This window comes from Wasmannia auropunctata, unplaced genomic scaffold, assembly GCF_000956235.1.
Source record: "Wasmannia auropunctata unplaced genomic scaffold, wasmannia.A_1.0 LD335163.1, whole genome shotgun sequence".
Taxonomy (NCBI): domain Eukaryota; kingdom Metazoa; phylum Arthropoda; class Insecta; order Hymenoptera; family Formicidae; genus Wasmannia; species Wasmannia auropunctata.
In genome coordinates this window covers 233,321-248,444 of record NW_012027727.1, presented here as the reverse complement: position 1 = coordinate 248,444, position 15,124 = coordinate 233,321, and the positions used below count along the sequence as shown (strand labels likewise).

At 48.3% G+C, this 15,124-nt stretch overlaps 2 protein-coding genes across 6 annotated transcripts in view; one reads left to right on the top strand and one right to left on the bottom strand.

Annotated features, from left to right (window-relative positions):
- LOC105457700 (peptide deformylase, mitochondrial-like) overlaps positions 1 to 15,124 on the bottom strand; it is a 127,241-nt gene that overhangs the window by 85,315 nt on the left and 26,802 nt on the right. The gene's annotated exons all lie outside the window — the stretch shown is intronic.
- The window catches only part of LOC105457699 (tachykinin-like peptides receptor 99D), a 75,792-nt gene that overhangs the window by 39,496 nt on the left and 21,172 nt on the right, over positions 1 to 15,124 (top strand). For all 3 annotated transcript variants that reach the window (XM_011702528.1, XM_011702525.1, XM_011702527.1), the window contains 2 exons: positions 682 to 987; positions 2,791 to 3,532. In XM_011702528.1, the coding sequence (XP_011700830.1) occupies positions 3,081 to 3,532 (452 nt within the window). In that variant the 5' untranslated portion in view covers positions 682 to 987; positions 2,791 to 3,080. The remainder of the gene's footprint in view (positions 1 to 681; positions 988 to 2,790; positions 3,533 to 15,124) is intronic.

The window sequence follows — 15,124 nt, the reverse complement described above, 5'->3', positions numbered from 1 at the left end:
AAGGGGNGGGGGGGGGGACTCCGAATAAATGCGGAATTCTGCGCGAGCGGATAAGAATACCAACAAGGTTCTTCGTCGTGCTTGAAATAGACGTCACGACGTAAATTCTTACCCTCCACGAGAATGTCCGGCCTATACGAGTGGCATTTTTCCGACGTCGGCCGACGGACGGAAGAAGGGGCCACATGTTCCACATCGTCTCATTGACAACAATTCCTGTGAAGGAACTTTCCTTTCGGATGTCCTCAAAGAGTGGACTTTCTCCTCCGAGTTTTACGGATTATACACATCCCGGGACCAGATTACGCGGTTGTTCCCGAGGAATTTTCATATCGATCCCGCGCGAGCGCGGAACGAACTTTCTTCCGGCAAATTCTCCGGGAACTTTCCGTGAAAAGCGGCGCGGAGCCCACCACTACACATCTCGCCACTTTCCTTTATCTCTCGTTTTAAAGCGCCCGCGGCTATGAACGGACGATTTCGTTCTACCCACACGGTAATCGCGGTGTGCCGCGAAACGTTGAAACCGATTGAAAATTAAGGAGATCACCGAAAGAGCGTTCGCGCGGAATACGAGGGTGAAATTCTCAATCCGTTCTAATAATGTCGGGGGCGAGGATTGCGAGCGGTGTCGTCGTAATGAAGAAAAATGCGCCAATGCGACGTATCTTAAAATTCTAGGCGCGTTTCGGACGACAGGAACGACGGCTGACCCGTGATGCAACGCCGAACGGTGGACCGAAGAGCGCCAGGCGATACTCCCCGCGTGAACGCTCAAACGAAGATTCAGTCCCGGCCACCGTCAACGTCTAATTGAGTGCGCGTAGCTGGGCGATAGGTGCGCCCTTAACACCGCACGTGATCCGGCGAGGAGAGGTCGGGGCGATAACGCGGATTTTCTGCTGCTGGGAGGATTTTATTAGCGACGTGATGCGAAAGCTTTTCCCGCCCACGTAATCGACCGTAAAGCATACGAAATCGTAAAAGGTCGGTGTAGAACGTAACTTTTCCATTTGTGTGAAACGTGATAAGAAAGCTTAGCCGACCTAATTAGCGCGACGCGCGGCACATACCGCGACGTCGCGGTAAAGGGCGCTGAGTAATGAGCGAGCGAGGCGGATATGACTGTTTGACGGAAATAATTGCAAAATTTCGGCTCCCCTAAAAGTTCCTGCCGTATGACAGACCGAGCGGAACTTTTTTTTCCTTTTTTTTTTTAGGCAAAACACGAAACAATGAAACAAGCTCGCGAATTCCAGAGGCAACACTCATCTACCCGATGCCTCGGCGAGAAGTTAATGTGCAAAAACCGCCTCATCGTAAAGCGAATTTTACTTTTTCTAAGCACTAACCGAGAGATTGGCGTGATCGCATCATCGATTCCTGATCTCGTGTCTCTGACTGTACAAAAAGAGGCAAGTCGATACGAAAATTCGCCGCTGCAACGACTACGCCTCCAGAAGAGGCTAGAGGGTTATATCGAGGCTTCGAATATCGATGTAAAAAAAAAAATGCGCACTCATCTACGGCGAATAAGCCGCGAGAACAATGGACCTCATTCGGCGGCAGCCGATCGGCGGTTTGGGACGCGATCGGATTCTGCGGAGAGCGCCCGTGCATGAAACGTAAGTGTAAGCGAGTTCGAGTCGAGGGCCGTCGGTCGTGCCACAACGATGACCCGCGGTTTAATCGGCGTTAAGGCACATAGTAATCGGCGCCGATACCACATCGACGGACGTCCACCGACACCGCAGCGGAAGTGAATGAAATCCCGTCGCGTGGAAGTACGTCATTATCCATAGGTGGATCGATAAGGGGAGCCCGAATTAATGAAATTTCCATAATCAAGAGCCCGTCCTCCTCCGCGCGCGATTCACGAAGAGCGCGCCGTTCGTTTCCAAAATCGATTTGTAACCACGCGCGTCCCGGTGACGATTTTCCAATTAAGATCAATCGGACGAGAGGGTGGGGGAGGGGGCGAAAAAAAGCCCGCGATACGTCGACGCGTGATTCGACGCAACGCGACACGCCGAGATTAAAAACTCGTGTTTTCGGCGCCGGCGGCCGACGCGCTCTCGCGAAAGATCGACCCGCCCGAGCGAGGGAATCGGCGAGTGTGAAACGAAATTTTACGCGCAGTAACGGCAGCGCGCGCGACAGTACGACCGATGTTCCCCGGCTCCGATGATTCGGAAACTCACTTACCCGTGACGGACGGCAAGTCGATGCAGTTCGAGAGAACTCGAAAATTGACGATGTCGCGATTGTAACGTGCCCCTCTACCACGCGAGAACAAGTGCAGCAGACGCAAGGTCCCGGCGCGTTTACGTCAACTGCAGCACGGTCGTGAAAGCTCGCCCGACTTGGTCGGCTGGTATGCGCGGTTGACGGGAATATGTAAGTTATTTGCCCCCGCAAAGACGATAACCACGCTAGTTTCTAACTCGCAACGAATTTCTGCCCTTTAAATAAAGCAACAAGTAAATTTTGCGGGTGAGGTAGTTTTCGCGTATTAATTTTGCGCTTCTCGCCGAGGCATCGGGTATATGAGTGCCGCCTCTGGAATTCGCGAGCTTGTTTCGTTGTTTCGCGTTTTATCTAAAAAAAAGAGGAAAAAAAATCTGCTCAGTCTGTCACAAGGCTGCAACCTGTAAGAGAGCCGAGATTTTGCAATTATTTCCGTCAAACAATCACATCCGCGTCGCTTTTGAAAAAGATAAATTAACGCGGACGTGCACCCGATAAATAATCGATGTATCCCTTTGCGATGATGTCATAATTGTGTTATAGAGATTATTATTATCAGAAACTCCCGTGGTGCATCTCGCAGAGGAAAAGAGAATAGCGAATAACGGGGCCTTAAATGAGGGAATGAAGATTGCGTGCTCGAGGCGAAAGTTCAGCGCGCAATTTTAAGGCGAGATAAGAAAGACAGACCGTGAGACGCAAAATTGCAATGGGGACGGCGTGCGGAGGCGGTGGTTGAATACGGTGTGGTGGAATGCGAGGGTGAAAACGGCGATGATCCTACGCTCGTCTGTAAGCTCAACGTAAGTCAACGGTGAGAGACCGCGATATTTATGATGCAGAATCTCGACGACTTGACGACGTACAACTCCACGTCTCAATTCTGGAACGTGACAACGACGCTGTGGTACGACAATGACACCTATTACTACGACAGCAACTACACGGCTCTGATGCCGCGGAATAAATTCGTGCTTCCGTGGTGGCGGCAGATGATCTGGACGCTCCTGTTCGCCGGCATGATCATCGTGGCGACCGGCGGCAATCTGATAGTTATATGGATTGTGCTGGCGCACAGGCGAATGCGCACCGTCACCAACTACTTCCTGGTGAACCTCAGCATCGCGGACGCCATGGTGTCGACCCTGAACGTCATCTTCAACTACACCTACATGCTCAACAGTCACTGGCCGTTCGGCACGTTCTACTGCAAGATCTCCGAGTTCATCGCGGTACTCACGATATGCGCCAGCGTCTTCACTTTAATGGCGATATCCATCGACCGGTAAGAATCTCTTTTCGTTCTTCTTCTTCTCTCTTTTTTTTGTTTGGAATAATACGCTCTTGAGAGTGAATAGCGAAAGGTAATACGGTGTCCTAAGTCGCGACAGTCAATATTAGGACAATGTCGTTTAGGTTCTCCCCCTTGCTATTGTGTGAGACGTGATGTTATCACGAACGAGAGATATATCCGTCGATGCGCTAATCGTCCTACCTAAGCGCGAGTCATCGCCATGATCCTCAGATACATCAAACAATCAATAATCCCGAAGATAGGGGGGAGAGGCTCGCCTAATTCCCGCGCGCGCGAGCTCTACCCTTCTTCCCCACGCTTGAGCACGTTCTCGCTTTTAGCGCGTGAACGCCCGTACTAAAACCCCACTTAGATCGATGTCCGGTCCTGGGAAAATACATTTCCTTCTGTTTATCTGGAGCAGTCCCGGCGTGCGTTGAGATAGATACAGCGTGGGTGCGTCCTTATGTGACGTCGCGTTAAGGAGGGTTAACGGCGAAGCGGAAGCGGGTCTCAGGCTAACGACGGAGATCAATCTGACGTCGAAAGTCAGCCAAGAAAAAGGAGGAAAACAAACATTCGCGCGTCTCTGGCGTCACCTGTCCCGCGATTAGACGAGGTGGAGCTCCGTCACCGAGATCCAATTACGTAGTTCAACAAATCTCAACTTCTTTATTTGCGACTTGGTCGAATTATCGTCGTCATCAGATAGTTTTCGAACGTGTAAACACGCGCGCATTGGAAAAGTTTGACATTTTGCTTCCCGTTTTCTAAATCTGCCGCTAACACTTTACAAGTTATCGTCATATCGACGTGAAAAGTGTTCGATTTTTCATAACACTTATTATTATACGATCTACTACATTATCAGCTGCTCCAATAATGAACTGTTCGATGCAAGCACGAAGAAAATAGAACAGGGACGTTTTTTTTGCGGGAATATCGGAGAAGTCCAATTCAATCTGTGAGCTCGAAAATGCCGGGTTAATTTTCCAAAGCGACTTTTCCCTTGAATTAACGCCATTCAGAATTATACCCTCAACGGAATGCGTAATTTACCATTCTTTTTATTATCACCGCGGGGGCCCAATTATTCTTTTCTCTCAATTCGACTAGACCACGATTTTTTAATCAGATTGTAGGAAAAAATTAATTCCCTTGATTAAAGGGAAAAAAATATTCATTCAAAATAATTATTGACATAAAATTACAGAAATTGATACAAAGAAATCGCGAACTTTAATTGTAAGAATACCGTCAGAACCAAATGCGAATGCGTTTGTAACTATTTGCGAGCTACCACTTAAATTCTCATAAATCTCGAAATTAAAGTCACTTTTAGTCACTATTCAAACCAAACAACCCATCCCAAAGCTGATTGCTCTAAGTTCGTGTCCTGCTTAGCGAAGCGAATGATTGCTTCAAGGAGCTAAAATACGAAAGGCTAAATACAGAAAACCGCTAGTCAGACCGCACGTTGCTTTCTTCGAGCTGAAGAACCGTATGCTCGTTTCTTCTCAATTGTGCTCCAGAAGAAAAGCCATTTATTCGAGGGCAACATTCAGAGAGTCACGAGGAGCGTATAATGATTAAAGGTTCACCCTCCAAGAGATCCCCTGTATACCCAATGCCTTTTTATACGTCCTCACGAGTTACCCTAAAACGACAATATATTTCTTAAAGATTTAGACATTTTGGGAGCGGAATTGCCGATAAAAAAAAACGCGAAGAGAGCGATAAAAATTTCGATCGCCCGACGCCGCCGGCAGATGCTACGTGATATCGCGGAAGATGCTCAAGTCGTAAATCGTGAAATTCGCTTTTATGCCGGGAATAGAACGTAGGAAGGGAGAATTTACCCCCCCCCCCTGTGCAGGTGGCAATCGACGATAATCGCGGACGTTCGCGCGCCGATGGATTTATCGCAGGGGAACTAATTTTCGGCGGATTACATACAGCGGGTAATGCAAATATTACGCATATTATCGCCTGGGCGGCAACGAGAAGTCCGACATTCCGCGGACGACATCGATACGGGGTCGTTTCCAAGTGACATTTCGTCCGCGGCAAACGCCAATGGAGCATTGCACTCGATCGGCTACGGCGACATTCCTCGATAAATGATAATGTGCGTTATCACGCGAATGCGGGAACCTGAGACCTCGACAATACACTACGGTATGAAGGAAATAGATAGAGAGGGGGGTGAGAGTAAGAGAGAGAGAGAGGGGGGGGAGGGAGGAAGAGAGAGAGAGAGAGCCATCAGAATGTAAGCATTGCGCCTGTGTTGTGATAGAAATAACGGGCATTGTAGCCCGTTCGGGATATCGTACCCGATCGATTTTCACTGCGGGGGCTTTTATCTAGATCATTAAATGTATTACAGCGGAGCTTTATACGTTACTGCAATGAGCTTCTGTAAATGCGATTGAAATTGAATGGACCGCGGAACCGGGAAACTTAATCGACGCGCGGACAACGAATGCAGAGAGTGTCCCGACGAAAATTTATTCCGACGAATTCATATCGCGTACGGAGGGCAATCATGTGCACCGAAGTGAGATCCCGTTTATGCGCGGTTTAAGCGCGGATTCTACGTTCCAAATCCGTTCCAAATGAATTTTCACACGATTTTTACCGGCCGCACCCCCCCCCCCTTCCCTGTAAATCCCGATCACGTCGAGAGCAAACTCTATCGTAGATATAAAAAGAACTCGGAGAGATTGGACCGCGCCAGTTAATTTCCCCCGCACTCGATAGCCCACGTAAAGGATATTGCTGTTATCACTGTCTACCGCCGTAGAGGCACGTTGGCCTGTCAATACGAAAAGTATTTGCTAAAAAGAAGTATGCTGCAAGGGGAAAGGTCGATTTTGAGAAGCCGAGTAAATGGCGATCACGAGGAGGAGAGGCTCGACAGAATTTCTTTTCATTCGCGCGAGAAAAGAGATATATAATTGCCGTGACGCGCAAAGTAAAGAATCGCTTGTGTCGTGGCTTGAAATATACTCGCGCGCCGGATATTTCCACGGCGGGGAAAACGCTTTCTCCCGTGAGAACGACTAGCTGCAAGGGACGCCGTTAAAAATACCGCCGCGAGAACGAGGAAAAAAAATGAAAATAATTCTCCGAAAGGAGTCGCAAATTATTTCACGAGACACTTGACCTTGATGCAATCGCGACGAGCGTGTAACGAACTAATTAGGTTTCTGCGGTTAATGTCGTATTTCCATATGGAAACCGGGAAACGATTCTCGGTGCTGCTTCGCTGAGCGGCAGGTCGCATTAAGGGTTGAAATATTAACCGCGAATAATTGCCTTTTTGCTTAATTCAGAATTTAGGATTCTATAGCTGCATTGCAACAGAGCTCATTAAAATACGATTGTACGCCGAGTATAGAATCGCGCATCATGCAACAATGTGTTACGTGTTTTTATGAATCTCTCTGCGAAACATTATTTTCAAATTTTGTAATAATAGAGTGTATTTGATATATCTTGTTGATACACACAATAGAAAAATGACCACAAAATTGATTTTCCAGACTATTTTCGCTTTAAACGCCATCGGGAGTGAATTTTCTATCGTGATGTAATACGTAAGTTTGTCAGCAAAAATGTCGCAAAAATTCCTCGGTCGGTTGTTATCCTCGAGAAAATACTTAAGATTCTTCGTGGTCCTCCTTTATTGAAGAAAAGCTCTCTCCCTTTCGTAATTCTCTCTCGCTCGTATATCATTCGTTATTGCGGTTACAGTTCTCTCGCGCGTATCGGTAAACGTCTTATCCCGTTAAAACGATCTGGCGTTCAATTTTCTATGGACAAAAATACAACCACGCTTCCTGCATACACTATATTGAGCAAGGAGGTACGCGCATACGTTGCATAACAAGAGCCATATTGAAATGTTTGTCATCGAACGTTCAGTATCAGTAGTTTCGTTATATCATCGTAGCAAAATTTCTTCTGCCTATTTTTACGGAGAATATTAACGACTAAATTACGGCTCGATGAAAAAAAATTCGTCTGTTAAATATTGTAACGATAACGTTATAAAGATAAAGATTAACCTGCGACCCAATTACCAGACAGCGAGGTTCAAGACGTCAAATGTTACGGCAAATACCTACATATACTAACGCGTGGTAAATACAACCGGTGTGCACATGACATAATTGCATTCTTAAAGAGAATATGACATCAAAGGGAGGACAGGAAGGCGGCGGGAGAGGGCGAGAAATGTATTACTCCGAAGACTTCTGGAAATAGAATTTGAGTTATTCGACAGTACTTGACGTGTACAGGAAACGACAGCGAAACCGGTAGAACATATAGTTTGAAGAATGCGCATTTCCAGATGTTGACGTCATTATAACGTCTCTGCGTATGTTTGGCATCCATTATTCGCATGGGAAATGCACGCAACACGATGACGGCGACGTTGACGACGACGTTGCCGGGGGCGCAGTTAGCTCCTTACGCGGTATGTCACGTACATGCTTCCGATACCAATTCAAATGAGAGCCGCCATTGAAACAATGCGCAATGGACGACACTACCACCGTCGTGGGTCGTACTTGCGAATGAAATCCCGTAGAGGGTTGCGTTGCCACGCGATAAAATAAGAAACCCCGAGGTAAAAATATTCCACTTCGACTCGACAATAACGTTTGTCTGCAACGTTAGGCGGCAACAAAAATAAGCGGCCTTACTCCCGCCGCCCTCTCCAAGTGGAATCTTCATATTAGAAATTCAATGAGAGCTCAGTGACGCGTAAACGGCAGGTTGGCGGATCGGTCAGAACGTTTACGTTTTCCGAGAAATGACGGGAGAGCATCGTTCGGGAAGCGAAAGCAAATAAATTCTGAAATATCGCTCTGGGGTATCGCTGAGGGATGCACTGAGGGTCGATAAAAATGACTCAATTAAAGGGTCGAAATATAGCGTGGCTAATACCGCCGTCGATGCATCGATAAAAGCGGTGCTTATTGGTGACGCGTGGCAGATTGGCCCACGCTACAGGCGGAGAGTATAAATTCACGTTGAGCGACGGATTCCGACGGAGCAATGCGATTTCCGAATCCGATTGCGCATCTGTTACCGATGCTCGTCGCCTTGATAAAATCCTGTCGGTTATTAATCATATTCTATATCGCGACTGTCTAATATTCTATTCGATTTTTTTAACTTTATAATTTATTGACCTTAAAATCGTATCAATTCAAACCTTAACTCTTATCGTCGTTATTGATTAGCTGTCCATGCAGTATGCCATTAATATTAATAGCAAATTATCATTTAAGCAGGGAGTTTGATCGATAAAAATTCTAGCGAGTATAGCTTCTAACTTAATGGAACGAAAGTAAATAAAGTGAATCTTTCGCAAGTTTCACCCTTAATTTAGGACAAAGATGATCGATGACGACGATGGTGAATTCAGTGCACGGATCCATGTTTTCAGCATGACTATATCCTTGATACAGTCGGGTAAGCGGCACGCCTGTTACGAGCCTCGGCGGTGATCAACGAGTTCGACGAGTGAAGAATTTACGGACGTAGCTACAATCTAGCGGGCTCAGCCTCGAGAGTGACTATATCCGACGCGCGATCGTGCAAACGTGCGCTACGTACGCGTAAAGTGCAGGGAAACTCGATGATGTCTAAAAATATCGTGGCGCTCCTCGAAACGGAAATTCGATCCCAGAGGAGATACAAGCAAACCGCATATATGTCCACGAAACCACAACGTCGTATGCATTTACGACTCGAGTAGCCACCGAGGATTCAACAATGCCAGCTTTTCCGTACAAAACTCGCGTTCGAAAGGTCGAACTCGGAGGGGCTCGATAGCCGGCTGTGCCGAAGACAGAGGCGTCGAGTGACGGTTCGGACTTCCATGGCCGTTATCGGACGACGTGGAAGAGACATCAAGTGCAATCGAGAGTTCTTCAACGACGGCGTACCTAGCTCCGTCCAAGTCGGAACCTAGTCGACCGGGGGCGACTAGCTCTTTCTTCGAAACGGCGACCGGACCGCGATTCAATTTCCTCGACCGGCTCGTAAGCCCGGATCCTCACCTCGCGAGGGGGGGGGGGAGGCAGGGATATTGTCACCGGAACGCGAATCGATTATGGCAATCCCGGTCGATTTTAAACGACGAAAGTCTGCAGCGAAATGCAACCTCGCGCGAAGGGAACGAGGATCTGACTGGAGGTATTCGCGTCGGATTCTCTCGTCGACTAACGAGTATCCGTCGCCTCGAACTTTAACGATTGCTGCAACGCCTGCTAACGACCATCCGGCACCTGGCTAACAAAGTGACTAACAAAGTGACGATCGAGGAAACTTGAGAAATTTCGAGGAAGAAATATTTCTTAATCAAACGAATGGATCAGACATAACAGTCGGAATATTTTTTTATCTCCTTATTGCCATGATATACGCGATCATTTTTCTCGAATAAAGAATATAACCCATCGAGATTTCAATTTATCTAACGCATCGTTTTGCAGGAAACGCTATCGACTGACAGACATCGAGCAGTACCTAGGTATAACTATCGGATTCGATCCAGCGAACTCTCAAGCCGCTGCGTCGAAACTTCGCTGCGAATTGATAAGCGAATGCGCCTTCATGCATTGATAATCGAGGAGTTTATCCCCGCGAGCAGCGCGCTCTCCATTACGCTCGTCCGTTTTGTTTGTACCGCAAGCGCGCGATATCACGACACATAGACAATTCGCCAAACGATACTCGGCGATCCAGCGGCAGTTTGCGATAGACTGCCGGGGTCTCTCTCGTTGCTCTGGATTGTTTACAGCGAAACGTTCGTCCGCGAGCGTTGTTTCATGGAAGAGACTGACAAGTTTGCGCATTGATCCACGATCCACCGACACCGTTGCGCCACCGTTGAACAGAGCTCGCGTGTAAATTGACGGGCATCGGTTTTCGCCGGCGGCAATTTTTGACGCGCACCTCGGATTAGGTGAGACCTGCAAAATCCCGGCGAGAGATATCCACCCCCCCAGATATTTATACACGGCAGCCGTATAGACGCTCAATTCCGTGCGGGATAACACGGATTACGAAGCGTCGGGTGACGCTTTCTGGAAAAAAAAAAAGAAGGGAGCTGGATTCCATCAGCGGAGCTGAGCGACGGTAGGGAGTAGCTCAGACAGAAAACGATATTGAAAATCGTTTAGCAATAAAACCATCTTCCAACAGACCGCGGAGCAAAGAAAGTGCCGAAACGCGTTGGAGTAATTCGCGAGAAGCGAGATTCCGCCGCGATGAGAATCGACGTGGCTCTTGCAGGGTAATGAAACGACGCTTACGAGCACCTTCGCGGAAAGTATGAACGGGAGGATCGGCGCGTAGTCAAAGACGCGATAAAATCTCTGCCTCGTTGAACGCGAGAAGCGCCGATCGAATGCTGCAGCTATCGTACTCCGTATACGGATCGGAAGGATACGACAAGCAACGGGCAGCAACAATACATTGTCGACGGGTATAACAACGTCAATGACACTTTCGGCGACAGTATCGGATCGATCGCGAGCGTAAACACGGAAAATTCAATCGCCTTCCGTCGAGTCGTCTTCGTCGATAAAGAAACTGCGGAATTACTAGACGCTATACAATAAAATTGTTGTCCTCGCAAAATTTCAGCAAAAGAGAGTAGTCCCGTGGCGGTGATTACAATACGAACGTGAATACCGCCTTAAATATACCAACTATATAATAATGATCGTAGCTCGAAAAGCGATCAGCTCGCGGTTCAGTCAAATGTCAGGATCATGAATCATTTAAGCCGACTTCAATCAGAGGATTGGGTGAATACCTGAGTATTCGCATCGCGATACTCCGTCGGCCTGCTGAAGATAACGGTCAATAAAATTGACGGGGGAAACGCGAGCCGATGCGGAACGGAAGGAGATGGAATTTAAAATCGGAACCCGTCGATTTTCGCCGTCGGATACAGCCGCGCGCCGGCTCTGCCAACGCGAATGCCAATACCACCTTGTATCGCGAACAACAGTAACCGCGGTCCGCGTAACTATTTCACCTTTACGTCAGTCATCCGTCCGGAAACAAAAACTTCCGGAGAAACCTCCGGGATTTTAAAGGGGACGCGCGACGCGCGCCGATAGCCTGCAGCTCCGATCAACACGCAAACGTGCGGCGACCGCAACGCAAATGTTGGCGTCAATCAAAACGTCGCGCACGTCATTGGTACGCGGGTTTGGAAACGACATTCCACCGACATAGTACATTCCACCGTTCGACATGAACGAAACGCGATGTAAAACGTGACGGATACGCGGCGCAACACCAACACGGCGACGTTGCGATAGTAACGATTGCAACTTATCGAGACGCTCCCGCGTTGATCACGACGGTCCGTTTGAGACAAGAAACCGCACGTAGACGTAAATCCTTCGAATCGATAATGTTGCACCGAGAACGGGATTCTTGTAGAACCGCAAGCGACGATTCCGAGAAGCAACTCCGAAACGTCTACGTCTGAGACTCAAGCGGAAAATCAGATTAAACGAAACTCGACTACGCATCGGCGGTGTCTGCAGGAGTAGACGCTCGAAAGCGACCGAACCTGTTGAGTCGCAACCTGTTGCGGCGGCTAAACAATCCAAAACAAACTTATTCCGTTGACTTGTCACCGACCGCGTATAAATAATGTGTAATATGGGCACCGGCGAAAACGGATGGATCGTGAAAGGCCAAGAAACGTACAACGGATTCGTCGAAAAACATCAGCAGCGCAATCGAAACGTCAACGATCGACCCATAATCACGATTACGGATCGTCGAAGAATTTTCAACGACAATTGCCTTCAAAAGTGACTCGATATCCAAATGCAAAACGCACTTTGTCTTTTCGCCCGATCGATCGTAGAATTTACATTATCAGCTAGCGTAAATGCTTATAGCGTAAATAAGGCACGAATGCGAACTGCAACGCGAATTTTAATCAAAATACCGGATAGCGCTATCTCACCAACCGATTGGGAGAGGGCCGATTAGAATTCCGTTGCCGTCGTCTGGGGATCGATCGATTTCGGTGGACACGGGGGAATTCGAGACGAGGTATCACGTCTTAAAGAGAATGCCGATTCGAATGTCGATCAGGTACGACGGGGGTTGCGAGTCAAACGCTACTCGTAATGCCTGATAGCCACCCCGTCGAAGCGGATTCGCGTTCGACTTGAACGTTCGGCCGAGAACGGTGTCGCTCGAGCCGGGTGTCAGTCTCGAAACGAGCGCAAACGCCACGAGCCACCGCGTCGGGTCGAAGGTAAACGGAGACGCGAGCGTCAATTTCCTGAGCGCGCATCCGACCGTGGCGGGCGGTATAGCTCTCCGCTCCGAGGTGGTTCGCCTTTAGCGTCACCGCAATTCACCCCCTCTGTGTACAATTCGCTGCTGGCCCGTCGGCAGCGCGTATATCCGCTGCCGCGTATACCAGTAACCCGAATCAAAAGGCTAATCTGAACGTGAGTTACAAAGCGAGTTACGATCCCCCGGCGCGACGCGGGGAAACACAGCTGCGAACGTTTGCGCGCGGAGGGTGCGAACGAAACGTCAGCGAGGGCGTTTGCTCGTCGTCGGCGTGGTGCCGGACGTTCTGGAATGCCGCCAGGTCGTCGAATGTCAACGCGGGGACTACAATTGCGCGAGAGAGCTACAATTACAACGCCAACGTCAACGCCGAGCCGGACGTCAACGTCGGCGACCGGTGGCGGCGGCGGCGCCGCCGGATTAAACATCGACCGGCCGATAGCGGCGGCAGTGGTGAATCGCGTCATCGATCAACGTCCTCCCTTCGCCAATAATAATAATAATCCGACGGTGAAAGCGGACGCTATCGTGATTTCGACGACGCGTTGAACGGCTTCGCAAACGTAGGCGCTCCCGACAACGAAGCCTCGCAGCGCGACTACAACTACTACTTCGTGGACAGCAACGTGAATTACGACGCGAATTACAATGGCAATTACAATCGGAGGGCGGAAACGGAGCGACGGGACACCGTCGCGCGACGTCGCGCCGTACTTACCGAGGAAGAAAGGACGGTGGTGCACGAGTTGCGGTGCAACAACGGAAGAATAAGAAACGGCAGACGAGGACGCGGACCAGGCAAGAAGCCTGTGTGGCTGGGCGGGTAACCGCCGGGACGCAAGAACCGATAACTTGGCCCGGGCGTTCTCGACGGGTTAATCTGCGCCGGTCAGTTCGGCCCGAGATGAACGTTCATCGCGACGGATTACGGGTAACGAGGGATTCACGTCGCGCGTGACGTGGCTTGGTAAAATATGCATTGCATCGGGCGAGGCAGCTGTGAGCAGCCGAGGGATTACCGGACGGCTGTGTAAAACGTAATTCATGATCGCGCCACAAGAAAACACCCCGCCGTCGCGTCGGCGAGAATAATGGGTGATTAGTGAAGCGCAGATCTAATAAGGCAAAATTTAACGCTGTATGCAACGCAAATCACGCTGTATCAATTAAATTCTCGTATACTCAAGCCTCGCGGAACGCGTTTAACGCGGCTGCAACGAATTACAGAGGGGAAAATAACGAAATCCGCGAAAGGAAATAAATTTATGTAGACGCGAAATTTTATATTTTATTCCACCTTTTATTGTTACAGCATGTTTGTGCTCGGGCAAGTTGTGCTTGGGCAATAATTCAGCACGTATAAAGTACGTTGAATATGATTTTACACAGACTCAAAAAAGAAACGGATAATCTAGTTAAAAATTCATAACTCTCCGCGCGACTTACAGTCGATTTGCATTTCAAATCATATATTTGAGGAGCGTCTTCGTTCTCTTAGAACGCGCTGAAAGAACTTCCTTTGACGGATTACGCGTGTCACGTCTCAAACGGCGAAGTAAAAAAAAAAGTTGCCAACCATATTTCGTTGCTTATTCTTGCAGTAACGTTAAAACCGCGAAATTCATAACGTTACCGTAGAAAAGTGCGCGTAGAAATCGCATTAATCTCCACAGTCACTTATCCGCTCGTATGAAACTTTCACGTATCATACAAGTTTATCTCGAGGGAGGACGCAGGGTTAATATTTCCCGTAATTTATTATCGTGACGGTGCAATAAGGGTGCGGAGGGCCGTGACCCTGGATCTTCGAAACCGTTCTCAAGTTCTCAAGCAAAACATGTAGTGGTGCAATTCGTATCTCTCCCCCTAAAAGACGACACCTTCGACAGAAGATGACCCCTGGGAATTTTCCTAGTCCATTTTCCTACGAACCGCTCTCTCACACGTTCGGAAAACGCGTCCAGCATATATGACAGCTATTTCTCTTTCAGGGAACATCCATCTTGCGCCAACTTCCAATAGAGATCGTGTGAGCCTTGTTAAAATTCAACATGAAACTTCAAGAAATATCTAACGATCGTTCGAAGAGTGTCTTTTAAAAATCATACATCATACAAAAAATCATACATCATAGAAAAAATGTCATCATACAAGGTACCATTGTACAAAAAAAAAAATACATTCGCGATGCGTGTCAAATTGCTACGTTGTCAAACTACTCGTAAA